Here is a 15,148-nt window from a genome sequence, read left to right on the forward strand (position 1 = left end):
CCTACATCTGTGAAAGAGGGTGGTGCCCTGATCAGGGAGACATCGGAGGGTAAACAAAGGGCTGAAGTCACAGAGCCTGAAGGCTTGATCGCCATGGCAATGGGCAGATGAGCAACTCTAAGACACACGCAGTACTTTAATCAGCTGCAGCCTCAGCACAGGGTGTGTGTGTGTGTGTGTGTGTGTGAGGGGGGGTTCACATTCCATATCCTAAAAGACCTGCCATGCACCCTAGTATGCAAGTGTGTGCGCGTCGGAAGTCATAGCATTTCATTCCAGTTAAATCACTCCAAGAAGTCTTTGGTATGCAAATGTGCTTTAAGTGGCATCATTACAGAAGCCACAAGGCCGGTTAAATCTTGAGTGCAGTGTCTGCTCTTTTGCAATCTGATGAACAATGAAAGATATATTATTGTCATATTTGGTCCCCTCGTCCACACTCTGCTCTGTCTTTTGAATCCACCACTCGTGAAAGTGAAGCAGACAGACCGTACTCACATTTTAAGAGTCTCAAGGCCGCACTGAACTGAAGGGGATCTGGGGCTGTAGTCACTCTGTCTACTGGGTTTTGCGGAGTCAGGTTTCAGGACATCTAGGACGGCCTGTCGATTTTACTTTTACCCATTCTTAACTTAAGTCGGTTGTATTTTTGTCTTCTCCCATTTCCACAGCTGTATATGCGCAGAGTTTACGTACAAAGTAGCCAGCAAGGCCTTAGAACCCGAAGAACAAAAGGTTGATTCTGGCAGATCGTTGACATAAGATAAGGTGACAAGGACCTGGAATCATTTTACTTTCATTGCTTTCATTTTAATGCAGCAAATCATATCAAGATCAATCTGGCATGACTAAGACGGGCCAGCAATGAGTCTTCTAAGTCCATAGCCAACTGGTGCCTCCTCAATGGGACGTGGGGACGAGACAGAGCACGGCCTGAAAGCCCAGCTGACAGGTCAACGTGGGGAAATGCTAACGGGTCTTCACCCCCAGACCCAGCATGACAGGGATCGGCTCGCGCCTCTTATTATACATTCCACCGCTCTCATGAAAACACCGCGGCCCTGCTGTGGTTTCAGACACCACCCTGGAGATCCAGGACTTCACCGAAAGAGGAAGAAGGACTTTAGTGTTCACTGCAAAACAAACAAAACACAGCCTTTTTAAAACAAAATTATAGAATATTGTAACATGGGACCTTTCAATCTAGATGAAAGGTTTTAGAAGGATTTATTTGCGCATTCATAGCGGTGGGATTTACTTCTGACTGCCGTGCGGTCGCTCTGGTACAGGAGATGCATTTGTAGGAGTATGAATGGTAGCCGTAGGGTCCTTTCTGCCTTTCAGGCAAAATGCAAAAACAAAACAGTCTGCCCTCAGCACGTTTTAAATGCCAAATAAAAAATAATACCATAGGGATGCAAAAAAAAATCAACGCTTGAAGCATCACAGCCTCCTTTGCTATCCATTATGCCCTTTTTCCTCCTTAACAAAGAGGGCTGTACAATTTTCATTCAATTCAATTCAGTTCAATTCAATTCAGTTCAATTCAATATACAGTAGCAACACTAAGCACTTTAAATGGGTGTGTTATGATACATTACAACGTCATTAAAGCAGAATAATACAGAAACAGGGAGAAGGAAAGACAAAGAAATGGAAGAAAGTACAATGAAGGGGAGGAACCAAAAACTCCCAAGTAGGGAAATTTAATGACTATCACCCTCTCTGGTTTAAATCATCTTAAACAAACAGATACAAAATACCCCGTTTGAATACTGCAAATTGCTAATGAATAAATAGCAGGAATGTAGTAATGGGAAGACATAAGAGAGAGTATCCAAGGACCAGTTTGTTTGGTTTTAAATTCTCCTGCTGGGGTGTGTATATCCCGCTTCATGACTGCGTGTGTTTACTTTGAAGGAAATCATTTTCTTTTAAACATTTGTTTTAAATACATAAATGATGACTTCTAATACCAGTACTGCATGACGGAGTTCACACAACACTATGAGAACACAGTTAGTTTAGCTATTTATATTTAAGGGACTGCCAAGTGTCAGATGAGCTTCAGGCATGGAGATGCGTAAATGCTGGTGTATTCTGCTCAGGTTCACGGCATCTACACCCCAGTAATTGGGGGGACGTGCTCTCGTCCCAGGAGCTGTGGCCATGTCTGCCTCAGTCGTTATTCCTAACGAGGGGCTCGCGCCGCTGTCACTCCGGGACCGGTGATTCCCGCACGCGGTCGACAAACCAGCCCCATACCGACCTGAGCCCGTGTACACGCCCGACTGCGAGCCTTCATTCTCTCGGGACTCCCCAGTCTCCTTCCATCTGAATACAGAGAACAATCAGATTCCAGATACGAATAAACAGCGCATTTTGCAGCAAAAAGAGCATGATATTTCTTTCCTGCTCTCTGCTTCCAATCAAATCACTAAGACATATGGAATATGTGAGTAACAGGTTATGTAACTATCCCAGTCAATTTTCTTCCTTGGGAATATATGGTCATTAACTCTTTATGGGGTCTCCTTGGTGTCTAATTCACAGGGTTCCTTTTATTTGCCTCTGCCTGACCTTCTCTGTGACATTCCATGGAAAAGCAGAAGGGACACCCTGCCACTTTATAGCCAGTTAAATTACACTTTGATGTTTTCCCCTGTTTTCGACAGCAAGTAAATGGCTGCCCCTTGTAAACATCTGACCCTTGCTAACTCAAGGGGCCTGGTGTTGACACGGCAGAGGCTGAGAACACCGATTCCCCTACTGCTACTCCAGCTCCGCTCTGCACAGAGAAAACTGTGGGCCATAGCGGCTTATGATTCATTCATTCATTCATTCATTCGATATTTCATTCATTCATTCATTCATTCGATATTTCATTCATTCATTTAATGCTTTAATTTACGCACAAGGATACACAATACATGTATTAATCAAGAAAAGGAATTCTAAAGATGTATAGTCCATGTTGGAAAATTTTCTTTGAGCTTATAAGGTAGTCATCCTGTCATTTATAATTTAATCACATTACAAGATGACAGAGAAGATCATTTCTGAATGTAGATGTCTAGAAAGGCTTCCTCAGTGCCATATGGAACCGTAATGGCATTTTTCTAAGACATTAGGAAGACTATTTCTGCTTATGGTGCTGAATCTGTGAGAATTCTGTATATTCATGTGAGAACATGCAGACACCCCCACGGAGGACCTTTGAAAGAACTAATTTGGGTTGCGAAGGAAAAAAAAAACGAGATGCAGTTAAAGCTGCTTTACAAGCTGTGTTCCTGCTTTACAAACGGGTGTGAAAGCAGGTTAAACTGCCAATTAGCTTCCCAGTTCACCCCATTCTCACCTGCTCATGAACCCGGTTAGTCTGCTGAAGGCGCAGTCTTGCCCGTCAGCAAGGTGAGCAAATCTGCAGTGGAGTCTAATCAAATACCGGCATATCGGTCGAATGTTTCTGGCTCCTTCCTCGCTCTCAGTTCAAAGCAATTGCATCATTACAGACCATTTAGACCTCTGAAGGTGTAGAGGAAGAGAAAGAAAGGAAATCGAGTCCAGATTTCCTCCTTTTCCACAAGCGTGATGATTGGAAGTGATGTTATGGAATCTTGGCTCATGAGTCAGAAATGTGAAATGGTTCTGTTTCAAAACGCTGTAGAGCAGATTCACCGAAATGAAAAACACCCAGATATCACAAGAGTTTTGTTACTTTCGGGCTTGGAGAGTTTTGCCATATGCTTCCAAGAGTCTTAGCAGGAATCCCTCGTCAATCCCAGCAAAGAGGAAAACACGCAGGCTTCGGGTGTGGAGTAAAAACAGGGACCGCTTGGTGTCCAGACTGGAGGGGACAGAGCTGGGCAGGGAAATGGAAAAAAAAAACAATGGTCTTGACAGGACAAAAACAATTTTTTATTTGGCCAAATGCAAAAGGAGGATTAGGCAATTTTGGTCAGGCTCCCAAACTGTGGTCACCTAGAAAAAAGACACTGGAGGACAGAGCTGGTGTGTGGAGCAACAGCAGGCAGGCAGGCAACAGTGGCATGGATAGAGAAAACTGCCACTGACCTCTGCGGCAGAGGCACCCATCCTTCCTTTCTAACCTCATTTGTTCAGGAAAAGTTTGGACAAGGTGGGGAAATGAGGCACAAAGGAGTAGAACATGAAAGTGCATATGGCAAGTGTTCTAGCAAAATGGTGAAGGTGTCAGTCCAGTCACTGGACTCTAGTCTGTACCTCCACTTCACCTTGGACAGGGAGGAGCTGATCTGAAGATGCCTGGTTTAATAATCTATCTGGCTCTTCTCCAGCCCTGACCCAAGGTGGGCTCCGTGTTGAAGCTTCCCCAGCATGCAGACCCGATTATTAATTAGGACCGCAGTCCTGAGTAGACTTCTCAGTCAGGGCTGGCCGCATGAACAAATGGTGGAGGCTGTCACAACAGCCTACCTCTGCCAAAAATGATCACTGATGTGGGGTATAAACAAGAGCGTTTGATCTGCCCTGGGGCCCGGATCTCCAGCGGCCTGACAGGCTTCCCATGTGGAGGCAACAGGCTCGAGGCATCTGAAGGAACAACTCCGAAATATTTACGTTTGGGCGCATGTGCTTGCTTGCTCATGCTTAACAGGATGTGTCAGGTCCAGGCAAGAGGCAATGTGGGAACCATTATACATCCCAGCCTCAGCTTCGTCTCTAAGGGGACTGAGTGTTCAGTGTCCAAAGAAGGCAAACTTAGACATGAACGGCACTCGGCTCGCGGCAAGGCTCAAAACCAGGACGTTGGACTTATTCATTTATTTATTATTGACGAAGTCTACTTATAGAACAAGAACATTCTGGATATCCTGCTTCCGTTATTAAGCTCATTATATTGGAATCAGAGAAATTACTGAGACAGAGTAGGAGGGATCAAAATCAGAGATGGCAAAGCAATACTGGCCTGTTGATGAGAGGCTGAGATTTGGGTGTGGACAGTAGGGACAGTCCTGACCAATATGAGGGGAGTACCGTGTGTTTCTGGGGTAGGGGGTTTCGGGCTGAGTTGTTCCCTACCAACGTTGAAACCAAACCTACATCCTTGGGCTACCCATACATCCATCCATTTTCCAAACCGCTTATCCTACTGGGTTGCTGGGGGTCCGGAGCCTATCCCGGAAGCAATGGGCACGAGGCAGGGAACAACCCAGGATGGGGGGCCAGCCCATCGCAGGGCACACTCACACATCATTCACTCTCACATGCATTCCTACGGGCAATTTAGCAAGTCCAATTAGCCTCAGCATGTTTTTGGACTGTGGGGGGAAACCGGAGTACCCAGTGGAAACCCCATGACGACATGGGGAGAACATGCAAACTCCACACACATGTGACCCAGGCGGAGACTCGAACCAGGGTCCCAGAGGTGTGAGGCAACAGTGCTAACCACTGCACCACCATACCGCCCCCCTACCCATACATATTCTGAGCTTTTTTATGCTAATGAGGTCTTGCTCATTGGTTGACTGTGGCTCATGTAGCGACTGTTTAGCGAATAGCAGCATGGTTCTTGGAATTAGGGGAGGGTCACATCATCATGAGGCTGCACATCACAGGGCTGCCGAAATGTTAGGATGCTTTTTTTGGGAACTGCTGCTCCCATCCAGGTAATTGGAAAGGATTTGCCTGAACCTCAAATGAGGAATCATGATAATCTCAGCACCTCCCCAAAGCATGCCTAAAATATCCAGGCTGGTCTGGAATGCTGGACCAGAGCATTAAGAGTGGGTTTTAGGTAAGACCAGTCTATGAGGATTTGGATATCGTACTTCAGGACTCAGAGACGGCATGACATCATAGGGTTCACGGTAGACCTATTTGTCATCTCTAGAACATTCCAAAATGGAGAACCTGTTGACACAACAATAAGAAAGTTTTATGTCCGGACCTCCGGCTGATGGATACAGACATCACCACTGCCAAGAACAGATTGGCAAAGACAAACGGGACAGGAAAGGTGACATTTCCCACAAATGGTTTATGCAGATTTATGCATAATGTGCAATGCATATTTCCAGGGAACAGCACACAAAATTATCACTTAGGCCTCTTGTTCCTGTACTGTGCTGTAATGTTGGAGATGGGTGCAAGGTTGTCTGGTGTAGCACAGGCTTGTGTCATTAGGCAAGAAAGAGCCTCTGTGGAGGCTGGCGGTCACTGGTCCCCGGACAAGGCGGCACATGATTGTTGTCATAACGGGAAAATCCCTGGGAGACCAGGAAGAGTCTGTCATTTTCTGATAGTCTATAATTAGGCTGCGGGGCGGCTGTTTGCTTAGTTTGAGGCCGGAGGCTGGCTGTCAGTAAACGGGGCATCCCTCAGAGACAAACGGGGTTAGACAGGAAACAAGGACAGAGAGTCACATGGTAAGACATCATTGCAGTATGTAGCTACAAGGTCTGTGGGCACTAGTGAACTAACGTAAAAATAGGGCCTACCAAACTTTACAAAGTTTATGGACAGTATCTTACACGCAGTTGTCCTAAAACAACTCAACTGAGATTTCATACATCATGCATTACCATGCTGATTAACAGAAGTCTGGAAGTCTGACACCATTAGATATGCAAGCATTAATCTTTAGGAACGTGTCGGATAAATGTTTTTCTGGAGAACATCTGGAGGTCACTCTGTCTTTTGTAGGAGAGTTATACTAGCTGTGCAAGTTTCAACTCTGTGTCATTATTTATAAAAGTGTGGGATAATTGCAGTGGGTCAGTCTGAGCCAAAAAGCGATTAGCTACAGAGAGTAACGACGTACAGGCTTTTCCTCAGGTGGATACTCTGCTCTCTGAATTCTCTTTGCTTCTTCAACATTTAAGCCAAACGGCTTCCCTGTGGAGCAATTTGAGCGGGGAAGGATTTTCACCAGGATGGGTTTACTCCCAGTTTAAATACTTCAAGGAACGGTACCGTGAATAAAATGACACGAGCGAAGAAAGGAGGATTAGGCCATAATTCACGGGATGAATGAGTCTGGACTCATGCGGATATGAATATTTGCACTTTCAGTAGTTTAGAGCGAACCAATTCACCCGGGTCATATGTATTCACGGTGCTTCAGTTTGAGCTACACCTGGCGCACAACATGTCTGTTCTCCCCGAGCGCAACTGCCGCCCCCTGAGAGCTAAACTATCCCTGTTCGCTGCTCTCAACACCAGGGCTTTAAAAACACAAACTCTCGCATAAGAACTAACACTCTTTCCCTTCACTCCACTCATTTTTCCCCATCAAAAAGACAGGGGTGTGTAAAAGCTTGAAGAAAGGGAAAAGAAAGAGCGCTTCCTTTTTGGAAAATTTTAACCCGTTATGAAATAAATGCAAAACCTGTGGTAAAGCACAGAAGAAAAGGAACTTATATGGAGTAAATTTTCCCAGGCTCACCCTCACGTGTGTGTACTCCAGTGCATATTCCTGCATCAATATTTCAGTATCATGTGAATTATTTTAAGCCACTTTGCAGCGTTTTAGGATTGATGCTTCCCTATTAGGAAAGTTTTTAGATACCAAAATATACTGCAGAGAGCCTTGACTCTGCAGAAGGTCAGTTAGAGTAATTATGTTACTGGACGTGTTCTAATGTCTTCTCATCTCTCTCTTTCTAGCCAAAGACGGCACTGGACTGACAGACTCCGAGTTGCCCCCGAATGCTGATCCTGCAGGTATGGATGGCAGCTACCTCAGCGTGAAGGAGCCTGGAGCCAAGGGCCCTGCCGATCGGCCAGGACCCGAATTGACTGGGCCTCTGGACAAGGGCGAGGGTGAGAGCAACAAGGGCAAGAAGAGACGCAACCGGACCACGTTCACCAGCTACCAGCTTGAAGAGCTGGAAAAAGTGTTCCAGAAGACGCACTACCCGGATGTGTACGCCCGTGAGCAGCTGGCACTCCGTACGGACCTGACTGAGGCTCGTGTGCAGGTAGGGGCCGATGCCGACGTCTCCCCTGACTCACCCCATGGTCATCGTTCCCCTCTTCAAACATATCAGATTCCTGTTCACCCATAACCACGATCCATATAATCAACAGAGTAAATACATAAGCCATTCAGAGGAGAAAACATCGTTTTGAGACAGAATGAAACAACGGACCAAGTTTCCTTTACAAGCCCAGGGCCATAGCCGGGTCTTGTACAATATGGTGGCCAGAGTAGACCCAGTGAGTTTACTGGGGCCACACTGCGGTAGTGTTCTCTCAGACGTGAGCATTATTCATTATTTGCAATCAAGTTGGAGACACGTCATGATCGACTGATTGATGAATTGGGCAGCGTTGGTTTACAGAATTAAATGCTCCATATTCGGTTTTTGTTCTTTGGCGAGGAGCGACAACTGGGATGGTCACGTATTTACTGGGGAGGGAGGGCATGGTCATTCCTGGCCACCTCTTAGATCTGTACCTGTGCAAGCCAGGATCCAATTAAAAGGCCATGTGCTAATAATCCTCTGATATCATCCTAGACAGTATTATGTATGTGAGGGGAAGCACTAATGCAGACAATGTTGACCAGCATGGCAAAGTCATGGACGCAGCCTACTGCCGCAGAAGGTAGCCTAGAAGGTCCAACCCCGGAACCCTCACATAGCATTTAAAAAACCAGCCTTGTCCCTGCAGGGTAAACCTGTGGCAACTGACAATCATGGAGACCACCTTCATACCTCATGTTCCATCAACAGTGCTTGGGTTTAGGCTGCGTGTTCTTTGATGCCAACTGCAGGGCAAAATGAATCCCACTGTCCAGGAGCGAAGGGGTCTGAGCTTTCATCCTCTGCTGTCTGTCAAAGTATTGGGTCGGGGGGGGGGGGGGGGGGGGCGTATGAACATTTCCCCTCAGCCCCTCGTTTGTGGAGGGCAGACAATCCCAACATGCCATGTCGTAGATGTGCAGTCGGTGAGCAGATATATAAGAGAAAGCTTGGCAAATTGTCAGAGAGTGTCATCTTACTCGGCAGAACTATAAAAAGAGGTGGAGGGCTGAGATGGACCCAGAACCATCTCAGAATTTGTTGGCAAGGCGGGGAACAAACGTAACCATGAAACACAGGAAGAAGCCTACGGTGGAGGGGGGGGGTATAATTTAGTCTGGAGGTCTGGAGCTCAGGTCAGAATCATAGATTTGTTTTAACGAGTTTCTTTACTGCTCCCAGAAGCTCTGTTAAAAAAAACATTGGATCACAGATATTCCCCATGTGGTACCATCAAGCTATTTTAGCAATCTTCCAGTTTGGCTGCCGAATCCTCTTCTGTGCTATTCACATACTTTTGTTTTATGTGGTGTTATGGATACAAGATGGGATGGACAGAAGACAAAAACAATTAGATTTACATAATATCAATGGAGTGCACTGAGCAATCAACTAATGCCCCAAACTTTTCTGTGTCATACAATACAAAAGTAACATTTATTATTATCTGCAATAGTTCTTAACTGCAGTTGTCATTTTTTAAAGTGTAGTCCTGCGACTATCACTATGATCATAAATTATTTTTGATGCTTCAGATACTTTTATTCTTTGTGGTTATGATAGATATCACTATTTATTGCACTAAATAGCTCATAGATATCATACGGATATATGAATACAGACACTACGATGAGGTTAGGTTGGGGTTACGTTCCAATAAACCAATCGTAAGGCGAAAATGAATTTTAATACAGTGTACCTAACCTAATAAACATCATAACCTAGCCTACCTTTAACATGCTTAGAATACTTACATTAACTTGGGAAAAATCAGTAACACAAAGCCTATTTTATAATAAAGTGCTGAATAACATGTAATTCTTTTTGAAAAATCATATCCATCGTAAAGTCAAACTATTGTAACGTGGACCATTGTAACCTGGGGAGCATTTGTATTGTGCAAATAAATATTGTAGTAAACGGTACAGATAAAGTACTTTGCTTTATGAATAAATTACTTTAAAATCGGCATTTTCAAAATTAGCTAGTATTTCAGATTGCGCTCCAAATTCCTCTCGGAATAGGTGGCACAAGCAGTCATCTCTCACTCATCTTGCTGAGAACATCAGCCAGCCGTACGATTGTTTATCTGTTCTCTGTCCAATGATTTCAGACAGACGAAGGGAGTTCTGCTTAATGCAGTACGGGCTCCAGCCGCAACCGAGAGGTCAGAGGTTAAGGGTTTCCTCAAAACTTCTTTTTGATGATCAAACTAGAGTGCGGTTTGGACAAAAAGGCCCCATCAAAAAATAATCTGACATGGAAATCAAAGGCACTTTAAGATGCCACATTTAATTTGAAGTGTGCAAAGTGAAGCAGTCAAGATAAGACAAACAGCTTTGTGCAAAGCTTAGAGAAAATGACCCGTATCTCCAATGAGGACAACCTGGGAAATCCGCTCTCAAGGTGAATTCAATTAACGGCATATTGCAACAGGTACGGCACTGACAAATGTTGCGTAAACATTCTTCATGACTGTATTTCCTTATTATCAAAATAGCAATCAGAATTTGGAAAGAAAAATTGACTGGAAAAAAAAAACACCGTCCAACGATTTATTTATTCGACTTGCTACCTGGCAGACGATGCTGTTTGGGTTATTATGAAAAGGCCGTAGGATCCAACTTTCCTAGAGATTATTTGGTCTTTTAAATCAATGCACGAAAACAAAACCCATAAAGAAAAATATTTACCAAATTTAAGGTAGAATCAGCTCCAATTAAACAATTCAACCTTTTTATTCATTTACCCCATGAAATACAGAATAACACACTAATTCCTGATGTGAACTTGAACTCACGTGCTGGGGGGGGGGGGGGGGACAAATTTGCATGGTCCGACCCGGGTTCTAGATAAAGGTGTGTTTGAGAATCTACAGAGTCCGAACATTGGTGTGTCGGTGGAGAACAAAGTTTGTGGTCCCACATCAAAGGGGCCCGTTTCTCTGACAGTGGGCCGGCGCGCCACATTTTTCTACTATTTCTTTCCGCGCTGGAACATAAATAAAACCTTCTAATAAGGCCGTGAGCCGCTTTAGCTGTCAACGTCTTTAGCAATTACTGCGTCGCTCCAGCGCGTGTGGAACACAAGGGCAGTTATTCCCTAGGAGAAGCCACCTTCCCAGCAGATGTCTGGGAAATAAAACAAACAAATAAATAGTTTTTGCTGGCGGATAACTGCTCCTGCTCTTGAGTAGGGTATGGAGAAAGGTACTGAGGGCTTTAGAGTGTACACAGGGGTGGGACAGTGGGATGGGGGGTAAGACTGGGAAGGGGGTTTAGAGTCACAAAGAGCATGTCTGACTCCATAATGGCCTGCCGTGATCTCTTCTACACCCCCCCCCCCCCGCCCCCTGCTCCCAGGAAGGAGTGCATGAGAGGCCGGGGGCCTGAGAGAGGGGGGAGAGGGCGGGAGAGCCAGGCCACTGTCTCCTGCCCGGCGTGCCTCTTCAGGGGTTCGGGGGGGGGGGGGGGGGCGCAGCCTCAGAAAGCCAGGGGCTTCAGGATCAGGAAATTAAACACGAAATGAAAACAAAGCCCGGGTTTGAACGTTCTCCCATCTCGCTTTCCAATTTCCCAAATTCCCCCCTCAGATTTAAGGAGATGGAAGAAGAGAAGAAAGCAGGAAAGAAAGAGAGAGAGAGAGAGAGAGAGAGAGAGAGAGAGAGAGAAAAGAAGCAAAAAAGATCTTTTTCATGGGTCTTATCTTTCACCCAATGAGTCCACATTTGAAATGGAGGTTCTTCATTTGACTTGAAGAGAAGTTACTTTCTCTCTGCACTGTAAATGAACAGAGACATCTTCAACAAAGCCTCCTCTCTTACTGAAGTGACATACATGTATCCACTCCAAAAAAACCTCAAAGAACAAAGGGCATGTTCAGAGCACAAAAGTATAGCAGCCTGGACTGTACCACCCATTAAAAAAAACTTAAACAGTGAGGTTTCTTGAGAAAAATGTTACAGTACATCAAGCTTGAAGACGAAACATGAGCCAAAAGACGACAGACAGGTTTAATCCTCCAAAGCCCTCCTTAAGACATTTTCTAAACAAATGACATGATATCAAGGCATACTGCTCCGTGACGTTAAAGCGCAATCAAAGTTAAGCCAGTATCAGGTTACTTGGATACAGAAACATTGTAGGCCTTCAGGGTGAACATCAGAATACAGCCACTAAACCCAATCGAAACACTGCCTCTACTTTCATATTCTTTGATTGATTATGCTCCCATTCAATACGTCGGAGCAGCATTTTTAGGTCCACATCAGAGGTGATTTTATCAAATGAAAATTGCTGTGGTTTTCTGAGAAAAACAGGGTGCACCATGGGTAAATCTCCCTAGGACCTGATCATGCTTTGTGTTGAAGATTCTACAGAATGACACCATTGCTGCAGTGTTTTTAAGAAGCCATTTTTCCTGATAGCTTCCTTCCTCAGGAAACATGAAGTGTTGTTTTATTATAACGTACTTATGTATCCACTTTTTAATTAGGCTTCCAAAACTGTAAGCAAAGACCACGGAGTGGGGGGGGATGTCAGAGACTGCAGAGCTGGGCTGATTGGATGGGGAACTTGAGCACAGATTGGAGGTCATTCTCCGTGACGAGACAAGATTGGTCTCTACTTTGAAGAGGCTACTTAGTGCCCTTAATGGCAGACACATCACAGCAATCAGCAAACGAATGCAATTAAGCACGAGAAAAACGAGCTTGGTTTGGTTATGAGGATCATGAGGAACAGGGCCTCCGTGTCATCAGGAAATCAGTGTTTGATTGACAGGCTGGTGTCTCCTATGGCGTTACTGACACTCTCACACATCCCGGCAAACCCTGCAGTCGATTGGTTGCTTTTTTCCACCTATTAATGACAGGAAATGTCTTCTGCACATATAAACCGTTTTCCTTGATTTACGGGAAGTTTGAGACTCGGAGGCACCGCTGTCTATGAAGGACGAAAGACAGTGAGGAACCGAACGTGGATGACTTTGAAGATGAGGAGTGGGAGGTGGGGGCGGGGGTGGGGATTACGCCCCCCCCCCCCCCACAGTAAATGCAAGCAATGCGTGTGCATATTTGGGAGCCGGGCGACAGGCCCTTGTGCCGAGCTGTAAAAGCCCAGGACTCCGCCCGTGGCTTGACCTTGTAAGTACATGAGGGTAATGAAACCGTGGGTGTCACCAGAGGGAGGCCTCGCCACAGCTGCGTCCGACCTGAGCTCCGTCGCGGGGGAGTGAGTGCACCAGGGACTCTCCGGCCCGTCACGGATGTGGCTCCGGGTCAGCTCCAGGTCGAGCCCCGACTGTAAAATCCTGGAACTCTTTACAAGATTCCGTCCCTGCTCTGCTTCACATAGGGCACGCTCACTATACCGTGTTGTGTTTTTGGGTGCGTTTTCGCTATGGAACAAATCGGAGCTGAAATTCACCACCGAAAATCTGCCAGCCTTGACTGGTCTGTTAGTCCGAAGCCCAGATTTACAGCTCAGGAAAAAAACTTCAGGGTGATTCCGCTTCTAGCAGTAAGGCACCTTGTGTAAAACATCAATAGACCCTACCCCACCAATCGTGTCCTGTAAAACCTTGGCTCTGTTACTTTCAGAATGCAGCTATATATATCGCAAGACATATTTACAAAGGGGCTCAACGTGGAATAGTTTAAAATCCCATTCAAAATTCCTGCTAGGCACAGAGATGAATCACCAGCTCCCACAGACTCAGGAATGAGATATAAATTCATTCAAGGGCCCGGCTTTATAGTCTGCAGAATATATTTGTTCCGATTTTTTTAAGTGTTGCTATTATAGCCCAGTTTCCACCAGTATCAGGGTTTCAAGATGACAGAAGACGATCTCTGCACGGGGGCTGGTTTCCAGATCGCCACTGGGGGGCTTGCCTAATGAGCATGCTCACAGAGCCAAGTAGCCCCCTGCAGGTCAAATACAGAGAGGCCCTGGGCTTGATTCCTAGCTAAAATGTAAATATTCTCTGCACACCATACCCACCCACCCATGAAACATTCAGGGAGCATCGATATCTATGAACTATGAAATATCTATGAAATCACGCAAAGTTTTGCCAGTGACAAAGATTAGAAAAGTTCTTCAGTGAAATGATATCTGAGTGATGTGTTTGTTCGTAAACATTTTTCAAGTCAGGTTTACCTTGATGTTAACAGTATCATTGAAAAACTCCATGTTAAATATTAAGACCAATGTCACCTACATCGTTGGTGAAAAAACGCCAAACAGAATCTAGAATATAAAGCTCGAACAGGCATAGACAGAGCAGGCTGAGCGTGGAACGGTATGTTAAAAGCATGACAGCGAAATCCTATGGCACGACTTTCAAGTGCCGTGTAAGTTATGGGTCCTGCTCTCTCTTCATTCCCTCGATCAGGCTGTCTAGTGATACAGAGCAGTTCTGGTTTGGATTAAACCCCTGTACTGTACAGGTTCTTGTGTACTGCCAGCGGTGTTTACATGGATTGCCAAGTGTGGTTGAGGCCACACAGCCCAAAGTGCAAGTGGTCAGCTGGGCTGTCGTAGTAATAACTACTAATTACTTACGTAGTAATTACTCACTTGTGCTGATAGTTAAGCTCATGACCTCCAGCACATACCTTGCTCTTGAATACCGGGCCCTGACCTCCAGTCTTCCTGCAGGTGTGGTTCCAGAACCGCCGCGCCAAATGGAGAAAGAGGGAGCGCTTTGGCCAGATGCAGCAGGTCCGGACGCACTTCTCCTCGGCTTACGAGCTGCCCCTCCTCACCCGGGCGGAGAACTACGCACAGGTAACCCTGGAGAGCGGAAGAGGCGGAACAGGTGACGGGTCACACACAAGCTACGTAGATATCCCCATCTCTCAGGTGGGCAGCTCTCCAAAATAGTTTTACTTGGACCACAGTTACTTGGCTGAAAATGTTGACAGGTAACAACTGACTTATTTTGCATTATAGATGCCATTATGATACATTATAATGGTCAGTATTACAACATTTTCTATTGACATACATTATACACATTATAGTGGTGATAATGATAATTCATAAGCACCAATAAAACTCTCATCTATAATGCACTACTGGTCAGTAAGAATTAACACAGTATTACATTGCCTTCTATTGACAGTCATAAGGTAG

The 15,148-nt window shown here is 45.3% G+C and overlaps 1 protein-coding gene and 1 long non-coding RNA gene across 5 annotated transcripts in view; one reads left to right on the forward strand and one right to left on the reverse strand.

The window, feature by feature from the left end:
- The window catches only part of LOC125705793 (uncharacterized), a 93,562-nt gene that overhangs the window by 44,610 nt on the left and 33,804 nt on the right, over positions 1-15,148 (reverse strand). For 2 of the 3 annotated variants that reach the window (XR_007381688.1, XR_007381689.1), the window contains exon 2: positions 14,629-14,806. This is a non-coding gene — a long non-coding RNA (uncharacterized LOC125705793). Of the gene's footprint in view, positions 1-227; positions 1,134-1,258; positions 1,334-14,628; positions 14,807-15,148 lie in introns of those variants that run through there. The other variant, XR_007381687.1, reaches the window with a different exon arrangement.
- The window catches only part of alx4b (ALX homeobox 4b), a 28,909-nt gene that overhangs the window by 12,159 nt on the left and 1,602 nt on the right, over positions 1-15,148 (forward strand). The window contains exons 2-3 of one of the 2 annotated variants that reach the window (XM_048972033.1): positions 7,651-7,964; positions 14,672-14,875. In XM_048972033.1, coding sequence (XP_048827990.1) covers positions 7,651-7,964; positions 14,672-14,875 — 518 coding nt within the window. The remainder of the gene's footprint in view (positions 1-7,650; positions 7,965-14,671; positions 14,876-15,148) is intronic. The other variant, XM_048972034.1, reaches the window with a different exon arrangement.

This window comes from Brienomyrus brachyistius, chromosome 13 (assembly GCF_023856365.1).
Source record: "Brienomyrus brachyistius isolate T26 chromosome 13, BBRACH_0.4, whole genome shotgun sequence".
Classification (NCBI taxonomy): Eukaryota; Metazoa; Chordata; class Actinopteri; order Osteoglossiformes; family Mormyridae; genus Brienomyrus; species Brienomyrus brachyistius.